At 42.1% G+C, this 25,010-nt stretch overlaps 1 protein-coding gene across 2 annotated transcripts in view; it reads left to right on the plus strand.

The window, feature by feature from the left end:
* Positions 1 to 182: 182 nt before the first annotated feature.
* Positions 183 to 25,010, plus strand: part of CLSPN (claspin) — a 32,363-nt gene continuing 7,535 nt past the window's right edge. The window contains exons 1-16 of one of the 2 annotated variants that reach the window (XM_082415344.1): positions 183 to 3,205; positions 6,608 to 6,716; positions 7,578 to 7,825; positions 8,649 to 8,810; positions 9,490 to 9,567; positions 9,900 to 9,972; positions 10,539 to 10,647; positions 10,835 to 11,415; positions 15,991 to 16,182; positions 18,218 to 18,456; positions 19,402 to 19,580; positions 19,682 to 19,746; positions 20,659 to 20,858; positions 21,531 to 21,685; positions 23,011 to 23,237; positions 23,816 to 23,927. In XM_082415344.1, coding sequence (XP_082271470.1) covers positions 3,182 to 3,205; positions 6,608 to 6,716; positions 7,578 to 7,825; positions 8,649 to 8,810; positions 9,490 to 9,567; positions 9,900 to 9,972; positions 10,539 to 10,647; positions 10,835 to 11,415; positions 15,991 to 16,182; positions 18,218 to 18,456; positions 19,402 to 19,580; positions 19,682 to 19,746; positions 20,659 to 20,858; positions 21,531 to 21,685; positions 23,011 to 23,237; positions 23,816 to 23,927 — 2,753 coding nt within the window. In that variant the 5' untranslated portion in view covers positions 183 to 3,181. Of the gene's footprint in view, positions 3,206 to 6,607; positions 6,717 to 7,577; positions 8,027 to 8,648; positions 8,811 to 9,489; positions 9,568 to 9,899; positions 9,973 to 10,538; positions 10,648 to 10,834; positions 11,416 to 15,990; positions 16,183 to 18,217; positions 18,457 to 19,401; positions 19,581 to 19,681; positions 19,747 to 20,658; positions 20,859 to 21,530; positions 21,686 to 23,010; positions 23,238 to 23,815; positions 23,928 to 25,010 lie in introns of both variants that reach the window. The other variant, XM_082415343.1, reaches the window with a different exon arrangement.

Raw genomic sequence — 25,010 nt, forward strand, 5'->3', positions numbered from 1 at the left:
TAGACTCTCTCAATTTGCAGAAAAGATGAAGTAAAACATATAATTTAATCAACTTTCTCCCTCCAAACTTTCGTGGGCCTTTGGAATCTGCTTTTATTTGTTGGCCAGCAAGGAAATATAAATAGAACTTTGGACTGGGCTGAGCATGTTAAATTACAAGGATTATGTTTTCATAATTGCTTTCTTTTTTTTTTTCTTTAATTATTTATTTATTTATTTATTTATGGCTGTGTTGGGTCTTTGTTTCTGTGCGAGGGCTTTCTCTAGTTGCGGCAAGCGGGGGCCACTCTTCATCGCGGTGTGTGGGCCTCTCACTATCGCGGCCACTCTTGTTGCGGAGCACAGGCTCCAGACGTGCAGGCTCAGCAATCGTGGCTCACGGGCCCAGTTGCTCCGCGGCACGTGGGATCTTCCCGGACCAGGGCTCGAACCCGTGTCCCCTGCATTGGCAGGCGGATTCTCAACCACTGAGCCACCAGGGAAGCCCCTTATAATTGCTTTCTTATATTGATTTTTTGTGATATAATGATAGATTCTACTAGTGAAACAATTTCCCAAATTCTATGACCAAAATAAATGTGTCAGTATTGTCAAGTATTTCCTGTAGAGTACCTAACTTCCAGGTGCTCTGCCAATCAAACCCATTTGAGAATCATGATCTAATCCAATGTTTTCTAATTACAAATAAAGAAAACAAGGCTCTGAGAAGCTAAATGACTTACTTAAGATCACAAAGCCATTTATGCGATAGGTTCAGGCTCATCCTTGCAAAGTGAACACTCCAGATCTTTCCCTCACTGCCATCTATCAACTTCATAAACAGAGCTTGTTGGATGATTAATCTTGAGAATCAAGAGACAGAGAGGAGTCAACATGACTTCCAGATTTCTGAATTGGTAACTTGGATTACGGTGCTATATTCTCACCAAAACTGAGAATATAGATTGCTAATTTCAAATACAGACTTGCTTTAGCTTGGCACAAGTTAATATATAGAATAAAAAGTTTCCCCTTCCTAGCTCACTCCTTCCACCTATTGTCCAAATCAGAGCTCTCTTAGTTTCTCAGGTGACTGAAGAAGTGCTCGCCACAGAAAGGAAAATGCTAATGGTTCTGAAAATGTTAATGTCAGGAGTGTCACCTCATTTATTCACTTCCCAGAGGGAATTCAAGAAGAATAATATAGTTGTCAAGCGACTGAGTTAATTAGATTAACAAATATTGATTGATTTCTCTGTCATGATCCAGGTATGTTCTAAGCCCTTGCTTCTCAAAGTGTGATCGCCATACCAGCTGCTTTAGCATCACCTGGGAACTTGTTAGAAATGCAAATTCTTGGCCCTCACATCAGACATACTGAATCAGAAATTCTGGGAATGGGGTCCAAAAATCTGTTCTTACAAGCCCTTCAGGTCATTCTGATGCATGCTCAAGTTTGAGAATGACTATTCTAGATCAGGAACATATGGTGTTAAAGAAAAAAAAAGTGCTTGTCATCTTGAAGAAACAATATACAAACACACAGAAATAAAACTTCAGGCAGAGGTAAATGCTATCAGGGAAACCAGTACAGGGGATGGAGGGAGAATGTAGAGGGTGTGCAGGCAAGGTCCCTCTGAGGAGTATGAGCACTGGAGTCAGACTGAGCAGGGTGTGAATATTGGCTCCACCAGTTACTAGCCTTTGAAAGGTTTAGTTTCCTCATCTGCTAAAATGCAGATAGTATTATTACCTTACAAAGTTACTCTAAAGATTAAATAAGATAATGCTTGCAAAATTCTTGTGACTGTTTCTGTCTCAAGGTAAGCCCCCAATAAATGTTAGCCCTCCAAATATGAGGGAAGAGTGTGTAGATGTATATTTAGGAATCATCAATGTAAAAATTAATAGTAAAGTGCGTGAAAAGGTGGATAGACTGAGATGTGAGAGAAGAGGATGGAAGATGGGATCTTGTTGGTGGGAGCAGACATGGGTTGAAAGGAGGTGAAGAAATGAAGATGAGGAAAGAGAACTTTTATCTGAACTCAGCTAAAGCTGGTAACTTGGAAGAGGAGGCCAGTGGATAGGGTGACTAACCATCCTGGTTTGCCTGGGACTGAGGAGATTCCTGGGAGGTGGGACTTTCATTGCTAAAACTGGGCAAGTCCTGGGAAAACTGGAATGAGTTGGTCACCCTGTCAGTGGATAGGATCATGGCTGGTGAAGTGGGGGAGGTAAACGTGACCTTTCTTTCTTGGTGCACTCATCTCTTCCTTACAGTAATCTTGTAAATATCTTCCAGTAGCTAGACTCAACAAGAATCTGGAGGGCAAGGGAGCTCGAATAATGCAGTGCGGAGAAGTCAGCCTTGCCTGGACAGAGCAGGATAAGGAAAGAGAGAGAATGGACCTGAAGGGGCAAAAAGATAGTAACCAGGACAATGACAAGGGATTAGAACTGTCTGGGATTAGTCTGACTCCAGACCTTTAATTTTTTTTCCTGCCTTGTCCAAAGAGTATGGAAGTGGGATGAGTGTGTGTTTTCTGCATACTCGAATTAATCTTAAATAAAATAATAAAGGTTATCCAAGGATATTCTTTGGTATCTGAGCAGCCCACAAAGCTTTTCTTTTTTGATGCCCAGTGGCGTGAGTGCCATGTACAAGAAAGAGCAGGTGGGATCCAGCTGCTCCAGGAAAGGAGGTCCTGGAGAAAATCCCCACGGGGATGACTTCAGGTGCCCAGGGATCTTCTCCTGGCTCATTTCCCGCCTGGAGGGCTTACTCCTCAAAATGCGCTTGATGGGAGCTGCCGCGCTACAGTAAAGGTCAAAGGTCAAAGATCACCACTCGCACGGTAACCTCTTGCAAGGCCAGAGGGTCTGGCCGCCAGGCGGCCAGGACACCTCCAGCCTCCCCCTGCCTCAGTTGACAAGAGGAGCCGCGACCCGCCAACCTAACCCAGATTATATTCAACCGGCTGGCCGAAGGAGCTTCAATTGGTAGGACAGGATGGGGGCGTGGCCTCATGTAGAAAGCCTCCTCCGGATTGGTGAATATCGTTAAGGGCGGGGCCTCCACTGTGGCTGGGCGCGAAAGCTCGAACGCCGCTGCCTGGCAGGAGACTGTGGGAGCAGCTGCGTCCCGGGTGGGGGAAGCGGAGACCAGCTTCTTCCCGAGCGGCGCGCTGCGGAGGCCAGAGTCATGACGGGCGAAGTGGCTTCCGAGGTGAGTTTATGCACTTGCCTCTATCTGCAGCTGCGGAGGCCCGGCGCGGAGGGGTGGGGTGGGGCAGGGGTCGAGCCGGCCGAGTGGGTCGTGGAGGCTGGGAGGACTACGTGCACCGTGGCAGCTCGGCTTCGCGGCCCCGCGGAGATAAAACCACGGGCCCCGCGCGCTCGGGACCCCGCGGCCGATCCCGGCGCTGGGGTCCCCGCGCCTCGGTCCCCTCGGGGAGGTTGCTCCTGGTCTTTGCGGCGCGCGCAGCCCGCCGCCAGCCTCTGCTCAGCCTGCTCATCCCGCCCCTTTGGCGCGTTTCCTGCGGCGGAAGCTCTTCCTCCAACTGCGCCCCAAAAAGGAGGAAGGACCAGGCCGAACCGGGCCGCTAGGGTGAGGGGCAGCATTAACTGTAAATGGACGGCGGGAGTCTTAGAGACTTCTAACTTGGGTCTGGAAGAGGCCTCTGAGGTCATCACACAGGGTCCCGAGAGGTGAAGGTACCAGTCTCGGAGCCTTCCGGGAGGTGACTGGCTGGTCGCTGTCGGAATTGGCGTAGAAACGACATCTGTTTCCAGATCTGTGTTCTTTTCTGGGGCTGGGACTGGAGTGAGACACTCGTCTTGGGAGCAAAATTTAACGGGGCGCTTCAAGATAATTTTAAAAATTTATTTTTACTGAAGTATAGTTGAATTATAATGTGTTAATTACTGCTGTACAGCAAAGTGACTCAGTTATACATATATGTACATTCTTTTTCTTATTCTTTTCCATTATGTTTATCACAGGATATTGGATAGAGTTCCCTGTGCTATACAGTAGGACCTTGTGGTTCAAGATAATATTTTAATGCAGTATTTTAAAAATAAAAATTAATGCAAAAAATTCCATTATTTGATTTTGAACAAAATATCAAACTTTGAAATGAAGACAAGATCCGACCCTGTGTTTGCACTACTCTGTCTCACTCACCTCACGCTCATCCTGGCCCTGGTTCCAAAAAAACTTTATTTACAAAAGCAAGCAGCTGACCTCATGAGTCATAATTTGCCCATTTGATTTTTTATTTTAATATTGCACTAAAATATCTTGATTGCTGAGTGTTTTGAGACCTTCTAGCCTCACCCTGTTCCTGGTCCTGACTGTTGCTGGTTCTGCTGCAGATTGCCTAGAATACAGTGATTAAGGGTATCACCATGGGGCTTCCCTGGTGGCGCAGTGGTTGGGAATCTGCCTGCCAATGCAGGGCACACGGGTTCGAGCCCTGGTCCGGGAGGATCCCACACGCCGCGGAGCAACTAAGCCCGTGTGCCACAACTACTTAGCCTGCGCTCTAGAGCCCATGAGCCACAACTGCTGAGCCCACGCACCACAACTATTGAAGCCCGTGTGCCTGGAGCCCGTGCTCCGGAACAGGAGAGGCCGCCGCAGTGAGAAGCCCGCGCACCGCAACAAAGAGCAGCCCCTGCTCGCTGCAATGAGAGAAAGCCCGCGGGCAGCAACGAAGACCCAACGTAGCCAAAAATCAATCAATCAGTCAATCTATTAAAAAAAAAAAAAAGAGTATCACCATGTATTGAGCTCTGTGGTTACCTGAACTCAGTTTCCATATCCACAAATAGTCTTACTGCTTTCCATTGTTGGGAGGATCATCAGCACATACATCATGATCCTCAGTGATATTCCTCCATTTGTGTTATTTTTGGTTATAATTTTAATAATTGTACTAAACATTCAAATCAATTTATAGTTGTTTGAGAAACCATTAGGGTGAGGCCTTGTGACCTATTACATTACAGATGTATTTTCCCCCTTATTAATAAGTTGATTCAGAGTTCTATGAACTAAGCTTGGTCACTAACTAGTCAAGTCACCCAACATACCCCCGTCTCCTTAGATTTTTCACTTGTGACTTAAAAAAATTTTTTTGGGGGGGGCTGAATTTCAGATATAAACATGGAAAGGCTGTTATAATGAACCCATCACCTAACTTCAACAATTATCAAATCATGCCAATCTTGTTTCATTTATACCCCCACCCACTTCCCCCCTAACTGGATTATTTGGCAGCAAATTCCACACATATATTTAATCCACAGATATTTCATCATGAATCTCTAAAAGGTAAGGGCTTTCCAAAAAAGATAACTACTATATTATTACCATACCTAAAAAATTTAGGATTATTGCTTGATATTAAATAGCTAATCAGTGTTCAGATTTCTTTGACTCATACATATACTTTCAGTTTGTTTGAATTAGGATCCAAACAAAGCCTACATATTGCAGTCGGTGATATGTGTGTGTGTAAATATCTTAACTCTCTTTATAAGTCCCCCTCCCTCTTTTTTTTCTTGCAATTTACTGTTAAAGAAACCACAGAGTTTGACCTATAGAGTTTCCCACATCTGGATTGCCTCTCTGTGATGTCATTTATCATGTCATTTGGATACACTGAGAAACAGTTCACAGTAAAACGCAATAAGTGCTTGATTCTTTACATTTATTTACCATAACTCAAAGAGTTGGTCCTATAATATCCTTCAAAGGTGAACAATGAATTTTAGTTTGTTTTTTTGTCCAGTAATTCTTTTTTTTTTTCTTTTATAAATTATTTTATTTATTTATTTTTGGCTGCATTGGGTCTTCGTTGCTGCGCACGGGCTTTCTCTAGTTGCTGCGAGCGTTGTGGTGCGTGGGCTTCTCATTGCGGGGTCTTCCCTTGTTGTGGAGCACGAGCTCTAGGTGTGCGGCTTCAGTAGTTGTGGCACATGGGCTCAGTAGTTTTGGCTCTCGGGCTCTAGAGCGCAGGCTCAGTAGTTGTGGCTCACGGGCTTAGTTGCTCTGCGGCATGTGGGATCTTCCCGGACCAGGGATTGAACCCGTGTCCACTGCATTGGCAGGCGGATTCTTTTTTTTTTTTTTTAATTTTTATTTATTTATTTATTTATTTATTTATGGCTGTGTTGGGTCTTCGTTTCTGTGCGAGGGCTTCCTGTAGTTGTGGCAAGTGGGGGCCACTCTTCATTGCGGTGCGTGGGCCTCTCACTGTCGCGGCCTCTCTTGTTGCGGAGCACAGGCTCCAGACGCGCAGGCTCAGTAGTTGTGGCTCACGGGCCTAGCTGCTCCGCGGCATGTGGGATCTTCCCAGACCAGGGCTCGAACCCGTGTCCCCTGCATTGGCAGGCAGATTTTCAACCACTGCACCACCAGGGAAGCCCGCAGGCGGATTCTTAACCACTGTGCCACCAGGGAAGTCCTGTCCAGTAATTCTTAACGTCATCCGTTTGTTACACCACTGTATTGGTTTTTCCTTATTTCAGCCTGATGATCCCATGATAATTTGTGTACCTTTATGTACTTAGAGCTTTCTGTCACCAGCTGGTTAATACAAAGTATATTCTTATTTTCTAGGTTCACCTAGAAATCAATGATTCAAAACTCATTTCACAAGAAGAAGCAGATAGTCCTTCAGACAGTGGACAGGGCAGCTGTGAAACAGTTGGGCTCTTGAGTGAACAAGGTTTGTAACAGTCAGTACTTTTATTTTTAGGAATAGAATGTGGGAGCTTGGGTTGTAAGGGGACTGGATTAATTTCATTATTCTCTGATTTATTAAATTATTAATGCTTAACCTTGTTTGTTCTGTTTATTATAAAAGCAAAATAATAGTGCTTGTACCCTTTTGAAAATAACCATTTCTATTATATTATTGAATGTATAAAGTGTCTAGAAGATACCATATTGCCTGGTTAAATGCATTCATCCTATAATAAAAGGACTTTTAACACCTGCCAGAAGGATCAGAACAGCTTTACACATTGTAAATATATATAATTACATTTCTCAGTAAGAGATATTTTTCCAGGGAAAATGTTTTTAAAAATATATTTTTAGATTTGCTTTGCTACAATCAGTTCTTAGTGTTTTTTTTTTTTTTTAATGATTTAAAGTTTTTTTAAAAAAATTAATTATTTATTTATTTATGGCTGTGTTGGGTCTTCGTTTCTGTGCGAGGGCTTTCTCTAGTTGCGGCAAGCGGGGGCCACTCTTCATCGCGGTGCGCGGGCCTCTTACTATCGCGGCCTCTCTTGTTGCGGAGCACAGGCTCCAGACGCGCAGACTCAGTAATTGTGGCTCACGGGCCTAGTTGCTCCGCAGCATGTGGGATCCTCCCAGACCAGGGCTCAAACCCGTGTCCCCTGCATTGGCAGGCAGATTCTCAACCACTGCGCCACCAGGGAAGCCCAGTTCTTAGTGTTAGTTACATAATTTCACAAGGTGATATATCACTTGGATAATTGGATATGTTTTTTGAGGAGTACGGGGACTAGGAAGAAGGCCAAATGACGGTAGGCTCTAAAAAAAATTGTGTTTCCTCCAGATTCAGATGAAGAGATATTTGTGAGTAAGAAATTGAAAAGCAGGAAGGTGCTACAAGAGAGTGATTCTGAACGAGAGGGCACAAATGCCTCTCCAGAGAAAACTACCTATGACGATATTGAGGAGGAAGATAAGGAGAACTTACATGCCGGAAAAAATGGAAAAGTCAGAAGGATTTACAGAACTCTGGTGAACAGTGATGAGAGTGACATCGAGGAGTCTTTGTGTCACGAAAATCTTGAAACCCAGGTGACACCTTGCTTAGAGCTGAGTCTCCAATCTGAAAACTCTGTGGATTTTACAGTTGACAGAAAGATTTCCAAAAAACCCATACATGATAAAGAAGGAATTGGAGGAAAAACAAAAGTAAAATCAAAGCGAAGACTCGAGAAAGAGGACAGAAAGATGGAGAAAATTAGGCAGCTGAAAAAGAAGGAAACAAAAAATGAGGTACATTTAAAAGAATAATTTGCTGTTTCTAAGGCAGGTTAATGTTTTAGAAAAAGTTGCTTTTAGGAAAAAAAGTTGCTTTTAGTTCTTGAGGTTGTTTCTGCACTCAGAATATACCTTCGAGTTGATTGTCGTGCAATGAGGTATGTGATTTCAAATCCGTTGGTCTCATTCTCCATTTTGGATGTAAGAGGACACCTTCCAAATAAATGGGTTTCTGATTTTCTTTGTGAGCACGTGGAGTTATTCTTTGCTGTTTCTGATCTGATGAAAATTAACTTTCATAGGATTTTTCATGCCTCCATCAGTCAAAAGTCTTGTTTGCTAACTAGAAAAACCATCCTCAAATTTTATAAGCTAGTTGCTTAATGAAGTATTTAATTGACTTTTCAAAAACAAGTGTACTATTTATTAACTTAGTTTTGGACAATTGTGTAAAATCACAGCATGGACTTCAAAGGATGACTATGGATTAGGAACCAGTGATAATGTTCTGGGATGCCATATACTTGTCTGTTGATGAAGCATGAGCTTTTTCTGTCCTGATGCAAATTGCTATATGGTGTTGTAAAACATTGGATTTGAAAATGATTGGATCTTGCTTTTTCTTTGTGTTACCCAGGAAGATGATATGAAACAGCTATTTAATGACAGTGGCTGTCTACTTGTGGATAAAGACCTTTTTGAAACTGGCCTGGAGGAGGAAAATAACTCTCCATTAGAAGATGAAGAGTCATTAGAATCAATAAGGGCAGCTGTGAAAAACAAAGTAAAAAAGCACAAGGCAAGTAAAAGATGACTGCAATTAGAGCTAACCCACTGCTTCTAACCTTTGCTTTGTTTTCTGACTTACTGTTGGAGCCTTAATTTTTTTTTTAACTGAAGAAAAACACATGTCAATTGATTTAAGTTTTTCAGCTGTTAATTTTGGAATTATGCAGTACAAGTGATAGACGTGCTACCTTGTTTGGAAACTAGTATTTTCATTGCCTTATTAAGAATGTTGAGGAAAGTAAGATACTTTATGTTTTGTAAGAAACAAGTAAAAAAGGGGTCAGAGATGTAAATTTTATAATCTGGTGGCCTCTAGGAAATGAACCTATAGGGTTTCAGGAAGGGTATCAAAGAGAAGCATCATTCAAAGCATCGTTGTCCTGAGTGTTTGGAAGCATAATCACCCTTCCTGAGATTAGCTTCCTGGAAGTCATTGTCCCTCCTTAGGGAAAGATGTAATATAGAGGTGTAAGAAATGAGGGCCCAAGCTCCATTGGAGACAACTAATGTGTTTTCTAGGCATTAGAGGATGCTGTGTGTCTAACATTTTATATTTGATAATTATTGATTTATCATTAATGTAGCGTGATGTGATGTTGGAGTGCAGAAGCAGTCTTTGCGTAAGCAACATCCTCTTGTGTCAGTTTAATTTTTTTCCCTGTTAACCCATTTGCAATCTTCTCTTTTAGAAAAAGGAACCATCTTTGGAGAGTGAGGTCTGTTCACTTGAAGAAGAAACTGAGTTATCAAAAGGCACCACGAGGAAGGTGACATAGAGCCCTATATAGTTGTCATGTTGAGCTCTTTTCCCAGGCGATTGTGGGTTTTTCAGGAATTTTATTGTGTCTATCGTATTACCCTGATTCCCAGGATATTGGTTTGTACATAGTAGGGACACAAATATGAATTGGATTGAATTAATTCTATGAGGCTTGCAAATAAATGAGCTCCTGAAGTTTATATTGTTTTGATCTTATTAATGCTTACTGTTCCCTCTCCATCCTCTTTTCTTGGAGAGAGCAGACTTTTAAGGGATGAATATCTATCAATCTTTCTGGATAATAGCATTAATGTAGTCTCACTTTTTGTTTTCTTTAAGGAAAGAAAAGCAGCCAAGTTAAGTAAGGAAGCATTAAAACAATTGCATAGTGAGACTCAGCGCCTTATTCGAGGTAAAGAAACCAGTATGGTAAACACTGAGGCAAATCACATTATTTCTTTGTAAGCTCAACTTGGATGTTGGGGACTTTCCTTTTTTTTTTAACAATCTTAATATGAATGAGATTATAATAATCAAGTTTAGAATCGATCTTGATGAATGGCCATTGTTCTGAAGCCCCTGGACATTAGTATAAACTGAGAAAACTTCCTGAACTGTAGTGGTGGTAATGAGGGAGTTTTTTAAAGGGTTGTCTATGGCCTGGCTGCATCAGGATCCCTTTTACAAACCTTTCAAATTTATAAATTCTTAGGCCCCACAGAAATTCTGATTCAGTAGGCTTGAAATGGGGTCCAAGAATCTCTAGTTTTAAAAAACTTACTGGATCAATTTGATTTCACAGCTAGTTTTAAAAGCCACTGGTCTTCAGGGAATTTTTTGTAGTTGGATCCTGCTTTTATTAAAGGCAGGATTGTTTTCTATTTCTGGTGATGGCTTTGGTTGTTTAGTTAACTGAATGTAAAGTGACATTTCAGAATGTACAGTATATGTATTTGCTTGTTTTGTTCCATTTTATAGAGTCTGCACTTAATCTTCCATATCATATGCCTGAGAATAAAACTGTTCATGAATTCTTCAAACGTAAACCCCGGCCCACTTGCCAGGGAAATGCCATGGCGCTACTGAAGTAAGAACCTTCTTTCCTTGTGATTATAATTTTCATAAGTATTCAGTTTTGAGGCAAACACCTGGTGTAAAGAGTTCAGATTCCTCACTTCCTTAAAATTGATTTAACCGATTCATTACGTGCTAAGGGATAAGAATGTTTCACGTTTAGGATAATTTTCAACTCCAGGTTATTTTCCCTTCTCTAGGTCCTCTAAGTATCAGGCAAGCCATCACAAAGAAATCACAGACACTGAAAATACAACTGAGATAAGTAGTGACCACCATAGCAAAGATTCTGAGCAGACAACAGGTGCAGGATATGAAATGGAAATTAATGCACTCCCTGCAGTTTCAAAGGAACCCCAGATCACTACTGGATCAGATGAGTCTTGCAGTAAGGATTTGACAGGAAGTGAAGAGCTAGAAATTCCCGAGAAACAGGAGCAGAGTGATGCTAGACCTTCACCTGGGGACATCTCGGTGGCACAACAGGAATGCAGCTTCCTTGGGAATAAGGACAGTGAGGAGTATCAGGCTGGAGGGCTTGTGGCACCTGAACCTTGTGCCCTGGAGGAAGAAGAAGGCCTGAAAAAAACAGAAGAAGCAGATGAGAAGGTGGAAGAGCCCAGCCAACAAACTAAATCAGCAGCAGTGGTGCCACCTGAGAAAGTGAGGAGGTTCACTGTGGATAGACTTAAGCAACTGGGAGTAGATGTTTTCATTCAACCTCGGCTGGGTGCCGACAAAGATTCTTTTGTGATACTTGAAGAACCTGAAACCAACAGAGGTAATCCTTTGAATTGTGAGGAGCTTCTCTAGAGTGATTTGTTCTGGCAGCTTTCTATTATTTGCCACTGTGGAGGACAGGGAATACAGCAGAAACAAATAATCACACATGGTCTTATTCTACAGATGTACCAGATACCAGATAGAAATCATTTAGATACATTTGGCAGGGTATTAGAATGTTCTAAACCTTGTTTAAATGGAAACCTGTTGATAGTTAATGTACAAAGCAGGGTACATTGCTGTTGTTTTATGGTATGACTGATAAAAGCATTATTCAGTTTTTCACAGTTAGAAATATCTTGGTTCAGCAAATTGTCTGCAAAACTGAATTTCTTTTCTTTCTTTTCATTCATTCAACAAGTATTAAACTATCCACTACATGCAAGTTGCTGTAAGGCATACTTGAGAAATCTGACATTTATCCTACACTTAAGGTACTTAACGCTGTAGCGGGGGAGATAAGTAGGCAAATAACAGTAATACAAGGAAGTGACATCTTCTATCATGAACATGTGTCACTGATAATTGGAAAAAGTTAAATAACATGGAGAAAAGGGAGAGTATTCTTTGCTGAAAGAAACATTTAGAGTAAAGAAGCATAGGAGTAAAGAGGAGGGATAAGTTTCTTACAATAGGTGATTAAAGAATAAGTGGATGTAATTACTTGTTCACTACCTTCCCCTTTATACTTTGACTAGGGATCTTCTGGCTTATTCCTTACTCTGTCCCCCGTGCTTCCACAGTGGATGACACATTGTAGGCAGCCATGTTTACTGAATGAATGAAAGAGTGAATGAATGATCCTTCAAGAGAGAAATCAAGTATTACCCACATTGGGTAGACTTCCTGACTTGTCGGTAAAATTAGGTGTTCCCTCTTCCCTCCTCTGCAATGTGATATGATAATTAAGAGCTTAGGGTCTACAGCAAGGTTGGGATCTGAATCTGGATTACACTACTCACTGTTTAAACTTGAGTCTGCTATTTGACCTCTCCAAGGCATCTTTTTAAAAAAATGAAATAACGCTATCTGGTTCACAGGGCTTTAGTGAAGATTTGTTGAAATAACGCATACAAGTGGATAGCATAAAGAAGCACTCAAGTGGTGGCTATTTCTATTATTAGTGAAATTATTTACATCAAGACTCTCCTTCATTAAATAACATATGGTTGGCAGGTGCTAGGTCAGCCACAGTATCAGTCTTTGTTGATTGAACGGGTGGACTTTGTGGAAGTGGAGAGAAGGACGTTCTTAGAAGGGACAGAAAGAGCTCTGTGTGGTGCATATTGGGAGGACGTGTCAGTCAGTTTGACCGGAGCAGTTGGGGGGGTGGAAGGGTTTTGTAACAACTAGCATAGCTCTATTAGCAAAGAAGCGTGGGAATAAGCTGTTGCCCAGAACAGGGAGGGAAAGTTTTGTTGTGTGGGACTAGAAGTTATCTAAATAGTCTCAGACTAAAAGGTGCGGTAGAACTTTTTGAGTACTTACTATACTAATACTGTGAAATTTTGTTATATGGGACTAGAAGTTTTCTAAACAGTCTCAGGGCTTCCCTGGTGGCGCAGTGGTTGAGAGTCTGCCTGCCAATGCAGGGGACACGGGTTCGAGCCCTGGTCTGGGAGGATCCCACATGCCGCGGAGCAACTAGGCCCGTGAGCCACAATTACTGAGCCTGCGCGTCTGGAGCCTGTGCTCCGCAACAAGAGAGGCCGCGACAGTGAGAGGCCCGCGCACCGCGATGAAGAGTGGCCCCCACTCGCCACAACTAGAGAAAGCCCTCGCGCAGAAACGAAGACCCAACACAGCCATAAGTAAATAAATTAACAAAATAAATAAACCCAAAGTTAAACAGTCTCAGACTGAGAAACAGAAAAGGGAAGAAACCTTTTTTTTGCATACCTACTATATTAGACACTGATAGATCTTTTTATAAGTTATCTTTCTTTTATTTTATTTATTTATTTTTGGCTGTGCTGGGTCTTCGTTTCTGTGTGAGGGCTTTCTCTAGTTGCGGCGAGCGGGGGCCACTCTTCATCGCGGTGTGTGGGCCTCTCACTATTGCAGCCTCTCTTGTTGTGGAGCACAGGCTCCAGACGCACAGGCTCAGTAGCTGTGGCTCACGGGCCCAGTTGCTCTGCGGCATGTGGGATCTTCCCAGACCAGGGCTTGAACCCGTGTCCCCTGCATTAGCAGGCAGATTCTCAACCACTGCGCCACCAGGGAAGCCCCATTAGTTATCTTTCTTAATTTTCATAGCCCCAGATATTATTTTGCAAATGAAGAGCCTGAGGTTTGGAGAGGTTGGGTAATTTTTCCAACATTACACTTGGCTTATACAGGGAACTAGCACAATGCCTGGCTCATAGTAGGCACTTATTTCTAACTCAGAATATGTTTTCCTTCAGAAATAGTATTTGACATGAATATTGGGTTTCCAGATCAGCCTGTTTCATAATATATGAAGTTAGGATCAACATTTATTCATTCATGCAATAAACTTTTATTTAACATGGTGTTGGGTGCTGTGTATGCAAGTAAGATGTAGTCCCTTCTCACAGGGAAATTAAAGTCTAGTAGGAGTAACAGGCAGAAAAATTGCATGTTAAGTGCTGTGCATGCTTTGAGCCTCAAGAAAGAGTTCCTCACAGGGAGTTAGGGAAGCTTCTGAAAGGAGCTCATACCTGAGCTGAGTCCTGAAAGCTGAGTAGGAGATACGAAGGCAGAGAGGTGAGGGAGGGCTTTCTTGGTGGAGGGGACAGACCTACAAAAGACATAAAGTCAAGAGAAAGCTCTGGTTAGCTGAAGTGAAGATTGCAAGGAGGTTGGTGACTAGAGGCCAGATCATGCAGGGCTTTCAGGTGGAGACATGAGCTGGAGCAGAGACTTGTCACTTAGAGAGGAGATGAAAGGTGTTGAGAAAAGACTGATGGAGAGAGAGGAGCTTGAACAGGGGTCCTATAGTGAGGAGGGTGGTGGTTGAGTCATGTAGTAAAGGGCAAGGAAAAGGGGTGCTCCAGTGGGTTGGGGATGAAGAGTTTTGAGGGACCTGGCTTTCTCCAGAAGAATGAAGGCAACTCCTGCCTCACTCTTATTTAAGGTCCTGAGTAATCTTCCTCCCCTTCCACTTCTTTTATTCTCTTGGCACCAGTGATGAGCTGCCTATTTCTGTTCCCTTTCCACTGCCACTACCTGTTGCTTCCAACTTACTGAAATAATATAAAATGGGATGCAGACTTACAGCTTCTCTCCCTACTCTTTGGTTTGCAATGTAAACATGCCATCCTTTGGAATTGGATTTTTTCTACTAATAAATAATGTTAGGGACTCAGAATAAAAAGGTTTCTTTCCAGTTCTTCTCTTTTTCTACTAAGACGCTCTAAGGAGGGAAAACCCACATCTACATGCTAAGCACAAAACTACTAAAGTATGATTTGAGCACATTTTAGAAAAAGAGCCAAACTTGGAGTATCTTGGACATTTTATCATGGAAGAGAACGCACGGCATGTGAAAATAGCCAGCATCCCTCAACCCCAAAGGAGCTTTTCTTCCTCTCCTTTCCTTTCTGTCAGCTCTTTTACACCAGATCCCACTATGGTATGATTGACTCGTTAAACAGAGTGAGAGAGGTAACAGCTAGCTGAGGGAGAAAGGAAAGAAAGTTCTGAGCAATAGCAGGGGGGAAGAAGGGAAAGGCCCTGTTGCTCTTAGACCATTGAACTCATACTACGTGTGTGTGTGTGTGTGTGTGTGTGTGTGTGTATTCATATTCCCGTTTATATACAAGTTGGGCGTGTGGTACAGGGACCACTTCTAACTGGGATTTCCTTTCTGATTGTACTGATTATATCTGTAAAATTTTCACGAAGAAACTTTTCCAGTCCTGCCACGAGTTACATCACTCATTGCATTGATTGTTATTTTCTTTTTCCATTTTTTAAATTGACCTTACTCATATTTAGTGAGATTGCTAATAAGCAGTGAAATGTTCAAAAAAGGGAATGTTTTAAAAGGAGAGTGAAACCCATGAGAAATTAAGCCCTTGAATAATTGAGGAGTATGGTATTTTTTCTACCAGCTTAATACTTTTTTAAAAAGAATTGCACATATTTATTTTTATTTTTATTTTTATTTTTTTAACATCTTTATTGGCGTATACTTGCTCTACAATGGTGTGTTAGTTTCTGCTTCATAACAAAGTGAATCAGCTATACATATACATATATCCCCATATCTCCTCCCTCTTGTGTCTCCCTCCCACCCTCCCTATCCCACCCCTCTAGGTGGTCACAAAGCACCGAGCTGATCTCCCTGAGGAATTGCACATATTTAGAAACTTCATTGTAAATTTCTACCCTAAAATGAGTTTTGAAGTATATTGAGGAAGTTACAGCAGTCCATTAGTTTGGGTTAAGTTATATGAATTGGACACAGGTGTTGGTAGCAAAGGAGATTTTGGTATTTCTCTGTGTGTGTTTTTTTCCCTATAAGTTTGTTGAACTTCAAAAACATAGCTTGTAATTCTTAACTGGAATCTTAAAGGCAAACTGACCTACTGGTTGGCGTTTGGTTTAGAACTGGAAGCCTTGAAGCAGCGTTTCTGGAAGCATGCTAATCCAGCAGCCAAACCCAGGGCTGGTCAGAAGGTGAATGTGAACATCATAGTGAAAGATGTGGGCACTGATGGAAAGGAAGAGCTCAAGGCAGATGTGGTACCTGTGACTTTGGCAGCTGAGAAGCTGGATGGAGCAAGCCACACAAAACCAGGTATTTGCGTTCATGGGGGTTTCTTTGTTTATTTTTTTGGCTGAGGGCGGGAATGGGTGCCTCACTCTTTGTACTCTGGCAGGTCTTTATGGCTACTGAAGACCCTATAGTGCGACGTTATAGAATCTTTTTCCTTGGAGACTTTGGAGATGGGACAGCAGTACCTCTAGCATGATTCATGTGTGTAGCATTACCTAGTTGTGTGGGGTGGGTAAGAGGAATTATTTCTTAAACTAGCCTTTGTCTTATTGTTTAAAAAAAAATATCCATTGTAGAAAATACATGGAATAAACAAAAAACTTCTACAGTTCTCTATCAGAGACATCTTCTGTAACCATGTTTTATATCCTTTTAAACTTTTTGTGTGTGTGTGTATTTTTTAAACTGACAGTACATGTCTGTTTAAAAAATAAAACAGTAATGCAATCATACTGTGCATTCTGCTTTGTAATCTGTTTTAGGGACAGGTCTGTTGTTTCCACTCCCACTTTGAAAATACGAGTAATATATCACATAGAAAAAAATTAAAACACTGAGGAAAAGGTATGAAATGAAAAATTAGTCTTCCCAAAGGCAACTTAACAATTTCTTGTGTGTTCTGGGAAAATTCATATGCATATGCCATTGTGTGTGTGTGAGTGAGAGTGAGAGAGAGGGAGAGACACTGAACACTTATACTCTCTGCCAGGCACTGCTCTAGGTGCTTTACAGTAAATAACATTAGTGTCCTTATTTTATATGTGAAGAAACTGATATACAAAGCATTTAAACAACTTGCTCAAATTTATATAACTAGTAAGTAGTAGAGCTAGCAGCCTAATCCAGACCACCTAACTCAAGAGTTCAGATATACATATTGCTTTGGGGGCTTTTTTTTTTTTTTTAACAGCTGCGTGATATTCCATTGTGCAAGTATAACATGATTTGTTTAACCATACTCCTATTAATGGACATTGTGCTTGTTTCAGTTTTGGTATTTCATACAATATTGTGTCCTAGTATCAGATATATGTTAGTAAATTTTGATGCAAAATTCCTTACAGTGGAATCAGTGAGCCAAAAAAAAATATATATATATATCATCCCATTGTCCTTCAAAATAGTTGCACCGATTTACACTCTGAATCACAGTGTATAAGAGTTCCTGTTTCTTCCGGTTAATAACGGATATTATCAAGCCTTCAAATTTTTGCCAAATATATAAAAAATGGTATCTCATTATTTTGATTTGTATTTCTAATGAGAAGTGATGTTAAGCATTATTTTTTAAAATAATTTTTAATTTTATTTTTGGCTGCATTGGGTCTTTGTGGCTGTGCTCGGGCTTTCTCTAGTTGCGGCGAGCGGGGGCTACTCTTCATTGCGGTGCATGGGCTTCTCATTGCGGTGGCTTCTCTTGTTGCAGAGCACGGGCTCTAGGTGCGTGGGCTTCAGTAGTCGTGGCCTGCGGGCTCAGTAGCTGTGGCTCGCGGGCTTAGTTGCTCCGCGGCATGTGGGATCTTACTGGACCAGGGCTCGAACCTGTGTCCCCTGCATTGGGAGGCGGATTCTTAACCACTGCGCCACCAGGGAAGCCCTTAAGCATTATTTTTAATTTTATTTACAATATATGTTCATTTTTCTGTGATCTACCAGTTCATATCGTTTGCCCATTTTACTCTTGAGTTGTTTCTCTTTTTCTTTAATGTGGATAAATTTATCAATATTTTCCTTCATGGCTCCTGAACCAGAGACTTTTGAAGGCCCACTCCCCCCCACCCATCTTTTATTTTTTTACCCTTTTAAATAATAATTTTATAATGTCTGTAATATATTATCCTAGGGTGTAGAACATAATTATGGAAGTTATCTCCTACATTCAATTCATGATATTCTCCATTTGTTAAGGTAACAAAAGCTTAGACTCCTAAGGTCTCTGATTTTCCTTTTGGGATGTGTCTAGAACACCTCTGGAGTTGCCTAAAGTGGACACTTGTGTTGTTGTAGTGTGTAGTTGGTCATTACATCTAAAGCATCTCTTCATGTTTCTGTTCAGGGGAAAAGCTTCAGGTGCTGAAAGCTAAGCTGCAAGAAGCAATGAAACTCCGAAGGTCTGAGGAACGCCAAAAGCGCCAAGCATTACTCAAGTTAGATAATGAAGATGGATTTGAAGAAGAGGAGGAGGAGGAAGAAATGACGGATCAGTCCGAGGAAGATGGAGAAGAGGAGGGAGAGGAAGCTTTGGAGGAAGAAGAGGCGAAAGAGGAGGAAGAGGAGGAAGAAGGCAATCAGGAGGTTTCTGGCAATTATGTGATTTCGTTACTAGGTCATGATGAATAAGGAAGAGAGAAAATCAGATTTGAGTAAGAATATAATGAGCATGTTCAATTGTATAAGAGATTTCAGGGGCAGAGATAAATGTAGCTCATATGTACTTAAATATTAGTGCTTTCAGTCCTTTCAGCACCACGGAACACCTGCAGTTCACAGAGCCATAGCCTTGGCTCCTACCTGTTGGTTTACATATTGCACTGTCATGCTAATATCGAAATGGCTTTGTATTAATAGAGACTTTTATCTTTGTTGTTCATTTAGGTTTCTCTATTGACAATAAAAAGCACTTTTAACCTTGGCCAGGTTGAGGTCTGGAATAAATTCTCAGACAGGCCAGACCTTCCTGAGTTAATTTCATTGTTTGTTGAGGAAGGTATTTGTAGAAGGGCCTCTTGCCCTTTTTCTATAGTATTGTTTTCCACCTAGATAAGACAGATGATGATAGGATTTTTGGTATTAGAAAAAAGAAATTGTCCTTGTTTGAACACTGGAGTCATTTAAAAGAACTGGTTAATGTTTAACCCTGGGTAAAAGAAGAGGAAAGCCGTGGCTGAACTGTGCAGGATGTCATAGTTTGTGGTTGGCTGGAGGTCAGTAGTTGTCCTGCAATCTCAGGCTAATCATGTAACCTCTCATTGACTCAATAAAATGATAATCCGGTTCTTTCATGATCGTGTGGCAGTTTGGGGAGGGTAAAGGTAAAGTAACATAAGTATAAAAGAGCTTTAGAAGTGTCAGCGTAAATTGTGTTAATGATAATGGTTAGGCCGAGCTTCCTTCAGGTTTACCTTTTCAGATTTAAGATGTGACTTGTAACTAAGCAGCCATATTTCAGGCTGACAGTGTGTTTACTTTTAAATTTTTTGACTTGTATTATTCTGTTTTGGGGTTGTGTGATTGGTAAAGATTGCAGAATTCCTTCTCGGTAGTGAAGAAATAGAAACCAAAGATGAGAAAGAAATGGATAAAGAAAACAATGATGGCAGTGGTGAAATTGGCAAGTCAGTTGGCCTTCTCTCTGTCCCCAAGCCTCTCTTGTCAGATTCTACCTTCCTTCTATTTAAGGACAACTCTTCCAAGATGGGGTAAGTAATTCTCTCTAAGGAAAGATAAGATTCCCTGGTATTTGCCCCTCTAGTAAGAAGCAGAAACAGATACTCAAACAATTTACCTTCTTATTTTGTAGTTACTCTGCTAGTGAAGAAAAATCAGAAATAGATGAAAACTCAGGCAAAAGACCTAACAAACTAGGTAAGTAGTGACTCTTTCGCAGAACGTGACTTTTCTCTGATCCTCCAGCTTTGACACTTAAGGACTACAATTCCTTAAGGTTCCATGTTTTGGAACCCTAGTGGACTTTTCCCAGTCTTACCTGTGGCAATGACAGGAATTTATGAATTAGAATATTTTTCTTGGTCCAGTTTTTGAAAACTTAAATGCAGTTTCTTTACAGTTGACCATGAGCATGTAATAGGTCCTTAGTGAGTATGTGTTGATTGAACGAAACATGAAACATTTCTATCATATGTAGATCAAAGGAAGATGTGTAAGTGATTGGATAATGGAGAGAGTGATCATAGGCATTAGGCAGAAAGACAGGAACTTTCAGGTGTCACTTAGCTCACAGTGATAAACCCTGATTATATAATGTTATCTTAGTACCATAATTGACCTTTTTTAAAAAAAAATTTATTTGTTTTATTTATTTATTTTTGGCTGTGTTGGGTCTTCGTTGCTGTGTGCGGGCTTTCTCCAGTTGCGGTGAACGGGGGCTACTCTTCGTTGCGGTGCGCGGGCTTCTCATTGCGGTGGCTTCTCTTGTTGTGGAGCACAGGCTCTAGGCACGCGGGCTTCAGTAGTTGTGGCTTGCGGGCTCTAGAGCGCAGGCTCAGAAGTTGTGGCGCACGGGCTTAGTTGCTCCGCGGCATGGGGGATCTTCCCGGCCCGGAGCTCGAACCCGTGTCCCCTGCATTGGCAGGCGGATTCTTAACCACTGCGCCACCAGGGAAGCCCCCGTAATTGACATTTAATGTAATGTTTTGGAACCTGTAACTTGAGAGGTTTGCCAATGGGTCTTACCTGACAGTTTCATTCTCAACTCTTTTTCCTAAACAAATCTAACTTATTTCTGGAATCATGCACTTAAAAGTCATTTTTCTTTAGATGAAGATGATTCATGCTCATTACTGACAAAGGAGAGCAGCCACAATAGCAGCTTTGAGCTGATAGGCTCCACAATTCCATCCTATCAGCCTTGCAACAGACAAACAGGCCGTGGGGCCAGTCTTTTCCCTACGGCAGGAGGATTCAGATCTCCTTCCCCTGGACTATTTCGAGCCAGTTTGGTCAGCTCAGCTTCTAAGGTAAGATGGCAGTGGTTTTCTAATCTCCTTCCGCTTTTGCTTCCCACATTGCTAAATAAAGTGTGTCCAAGCCAACAACTCCCACCACATTGTGTATGTTTAGTTTAAAAAATCCACCCCTTTGTGTATTTTTATATATATATAAATTTATTTTATTTATTTATTTTTGGCTGTGTTGGGTCTTTGTGGCTGCACGCAGGCTTTCTCTAGTTGCGGGGAACAGGGGCTCCTCTTCATTGCGATGCGCGGGCTTCTCGTTGCGGTGGCTTCTCTTGTTGCGGGACATGGGCTCTAGGTGCGCGGGCTTCAGTAGTTGTGGCTCACGGGCTTAGTTGCTCCGCGGCATGTGGGATCTGCCCAGACCAGGGCTCGAACCCGTGTCCCCTGCGTTGGCAGGTGGATTCTTTTTTTTTTTTTTTGGCAGGCGGATTCTTAACCACTGTGCCACCAGGGAAGTCCCCCGCTTTGTGTATTAAAAACAAGCCTCATCCAAGGTTCTTACTTTCTTGAAGATATTTTTCTTTATGCTCCTCTTGGCTATGCATTGTCCTCCTCAACTGCAATTGCCTGAGAGTAGATTAAATTTTACAAATGGAAACTTCTGTTGTTGTCATGACAGTGAATGACATTTGTAAAATGTTTTGTTTTTGTTTGGTTTTGTTTTGGTGCCAGAGTTCAGGAAAGCTGTCTGAGCCTTCACTTCCCATAGAGGATTCCCAGGATCTGTATAACGCCTCCCCAGAGCCTAAGACACTTTTCCTAGGAGCAGGAGACTTCCAGTTCTGTTTAGAAGATGACACTCAGAGCCAACTGTTGGATGCAGATGGGTAGGTAGTTTTATGTTTCTGTGGGTGGATGGTGCTGGGTACTGCTTAATTTTGTTTAAAAATAAAGTGAGCTTCTGTCGCTCCATCTGTGCTTTCTCTTCTGAGAAAGAGAGGTGAACAGACCATTAGTGTTACATTCCACACGTTTGAACAAAGTCTATCTAGAAAATTAAAAGTAAATAGCCTTGGGCTTCCCTGGTGGCGCAGTGGTTAAGAATCCACCTGCCAATGCAGTGGACACAGGTTCGAGCCCTGATCCGGGAAGATCCCACATGCCATGGAGCAACTAAGCCTGTGTGCCACAACTACTGAGCCTGCGCTCTAGACCCCGCGAGCCACAACTACCGAAGCCCGGGCGCCAAGAGCCCGTGCTCCACAACAAGAGAAGCCACCGCAATGAGAAGCCCGCACACCGCAACAAAGAGTAGCCCCCGCTCGCCACAACTAGAGAAAGCCCGCGCACAGCAATGAAGACCCAACACAGCCAAAAATAAATAAATACATTTATTAAAGAGAAAAAAAAAAAGTAAATAGCCTTGCTGGCATTCTGATCCTTCAATTTCTGCATTGTTTGACATGCATAGCTCTTATAAGGTCATCAGATTTCTCTGCATCCATCCTACTATGTTAGGATTGTTGGATGGGATTGAGAATTGACACTTCTGTGGCACATTACATGGCCATAACACCAAGCCCTACTCTAGTACCATTTGAAGCCAAAAATTATCCTTTGCCCTTCACCTTTTTTTTTAGAATTGGCTTTTTAAAAAAAATTAATTTATTTATCTTTTTAATTTTGGCTGCATTGGGTCTTCGTTGCTGTGCATGGGCTTTCTCTAGTTGCGGCAAGTGGGGGCTACTCTTCGTTGTGGTGGCTTCTCTTGTTGCGGAGCACAGGCTCTAGGTGCGCGGGCTTCAGTAGTTGTGGCACGTGGCCTCAGTAGTTGTGGCTTGCGGGCTCAATAGTTGTGGCTCGTGGGCTCTAGAGCACAGGCTCAGTAGTTGCGGTGCACGGGCTTAGTTGCTTCGCAGCACGTGGGATCTTTCTGGACCAGAGCATGAACCTGTGTCCCCTGCATTGGCAGGCAGGTTCTTAACCACTGCGCCACCAGGGAAGTCCCATACCCTTTACCTTTTGAATAGCCTTTATTCTTTCATAAACTTCCCCCTCCCTCTTTAGATTGTCACAGGCTAAAGTGTGACACTCTTGTCTTCCGGTTCAGGATTCAGCTTCTAACTTTGGTACTGGAAATGAGTTTGGGCTTTTCACCCACCACTTTGTTTTTTTCCTAGAAAATTTCTTACACTCTTCATTGGGCTTGTAGGTTCTTAAATGTTAGAAACCACAGGAATCAGTACCAAGCTTTGAAGCCTCGATTGCCATTGGCCAGTATGGATGAGAACGCCATGGACGCCAACATGGATGAGCTGCTGGATTTGTGTACAGGGAAGTTCACATCTCAGGCTGAAAAACCTCTGTCCAGGAAGAGCGACAAGAAAGAGAACATGGAGGAACTTCTGGATCTTTGTTCAGGGAAATTTACTTCTCAGGGTAATTATCCAACAGAGCGTTAGGCTCACCACAGCCAAATATCTTAAGTCAGTGTCCTTGAAAAGAAGCCCCTTACTGTCAGGTGAGAAGTTCACAGAAAACAGAGCTGTGGTAGATTCTTGAGCATAGGTTGAATTCACTGCTTAGCTCCTGACATTTAGAGCTCTTACTTTCTTAGAGTGGTGAAGTATCAACTTAAAACTGCTTTAGCTTTGGCCATATGACTTGTCATTTATGGCTAATATATGTGCAAAGCTTAGAGCAGTGTCTGCTGCATAGAAAATTTCATATAAATGCTAACTTATTACTTCCACCTGCACACCCCTTTCTACCCCTCACACCCCTGCTAGAATGTAAGCTGTTTGGGAGCTGCGATCTTTGTTTTGTTTGCCGCTGTCTCCCTGGCACCTGGCACATAGTAAGCACTAAATAAGGATTTGTTGAATGAATGAATGGTGAGCTCTTTTTGGCAAGCTTACCTTAGAACTGTGTTGAGCCGGCATGTCTTCAGATGGCTGGGGAGAGAGGATAAAGCTGTCATTTCTTGGTGACAAATCTTTTTCTTCATTGTGATGTAGCTGTCTCTACTCTGGCTCCATCAGAGTTAAATAAGCCGGAGAAGGAGAGCAGTCTGGGTGATCCAATGGAAGAAGCACTTGCTCTTTGCTCAGGCTCTTTCCCAACAGACAGGTGAGTCTCAGTGATTGGAGGGAACTTGGCAAGTCCGGTGTTCTGATAAAATACTGGGGTAGGTTCTCTGGGCTCAGGAATAAATGGTCATCTTAGGGGCTTCATATCCTGTCTGAGAGTCTTGCGGTCTGTTTGAGTCTCATATTTGCATAGTAAGGAAATTATAATGCTTTCATTTAGTTGGTGGGGAACAGGGTAAAAAAAGGCAAGAAAAAGCACATGAAAGTTCTCAACATCACTAATAATTAAGAAAATGCAGGGGCTTCCCTGGTGGCGCAGTGGTTGAGAATCCACCCGCCAATGCAGGGGACACAGGTTCAAGCCCTGGTCCGGGAAGATCCCTCACGCTGCGGAGCAACTAAGCCCATGCGCCACAACTACTGAGCCTGTGCTCTAGAGCCTGTGAGCCACAACTACTGAGCCTGTGTTTTGCGACTACTGGAGCCCGCGTGCCTAGAGCCCGTGCTCCGCAATGAGAAGCCCGCGCACTGCAGCAAAGAGTAGCCCCTGCTCGTCGCAACTAGAGAAAACCCGTGCGCAGCAGCGAAGACCCAACACAGCCAAAAATAAAAATAAATAAAATAAATAAATTTATTTAAAAAAAAAAAAAAGAAAAGAAAATGCAAATCAAAACCATAATAAGATACTACCTCACACCCAGCAGTTATTCCACTTTTGGGTATATACACAAAAGAAGTGAGAACAGCGTCTGTTATAGATATTTGTACACCCATGTTCATTGCAGCATTATTCGTAATAGTCAAAAGGTGGAAGATCCCAAGTGGATACATACACAGTGGAATAATATTCAGCATTTAAAAAGGAAGGAAATTCTGATACATGGATGAACTGTGAGGAGATTATGCTAAGTGAAGTAAGCTAGTCACAAAAAGACAAATACTGTATGATTCCACTTACATGAGGTACTTAGAGTAGTCAAATTCATAGAGACACAAAGTAGAAGAGTGGTTGCCAGGGATTGTGGGGAGGGAAGAATGGGGAGTTGCTATTGAAAGGGTATAGAGTTTTAGTTTTGTAAGATGAAAAGAGTTCTGGAGGTTGGTTGCATAACAATGTGAATGT

Source organism: Balaenoptera physalus, assembly GCF_965194825.1.
Source record: "Balaenoptera physalus genome assembly, chromosome: 1".
In the NCBI taxonomy this organism is placed as follows: Eukaryota; Metazoa; Chordata; class Mammalia; order Artiodactyla; family Balaenopteridae; genus Balaenoptera; species Balaenoptera physalus.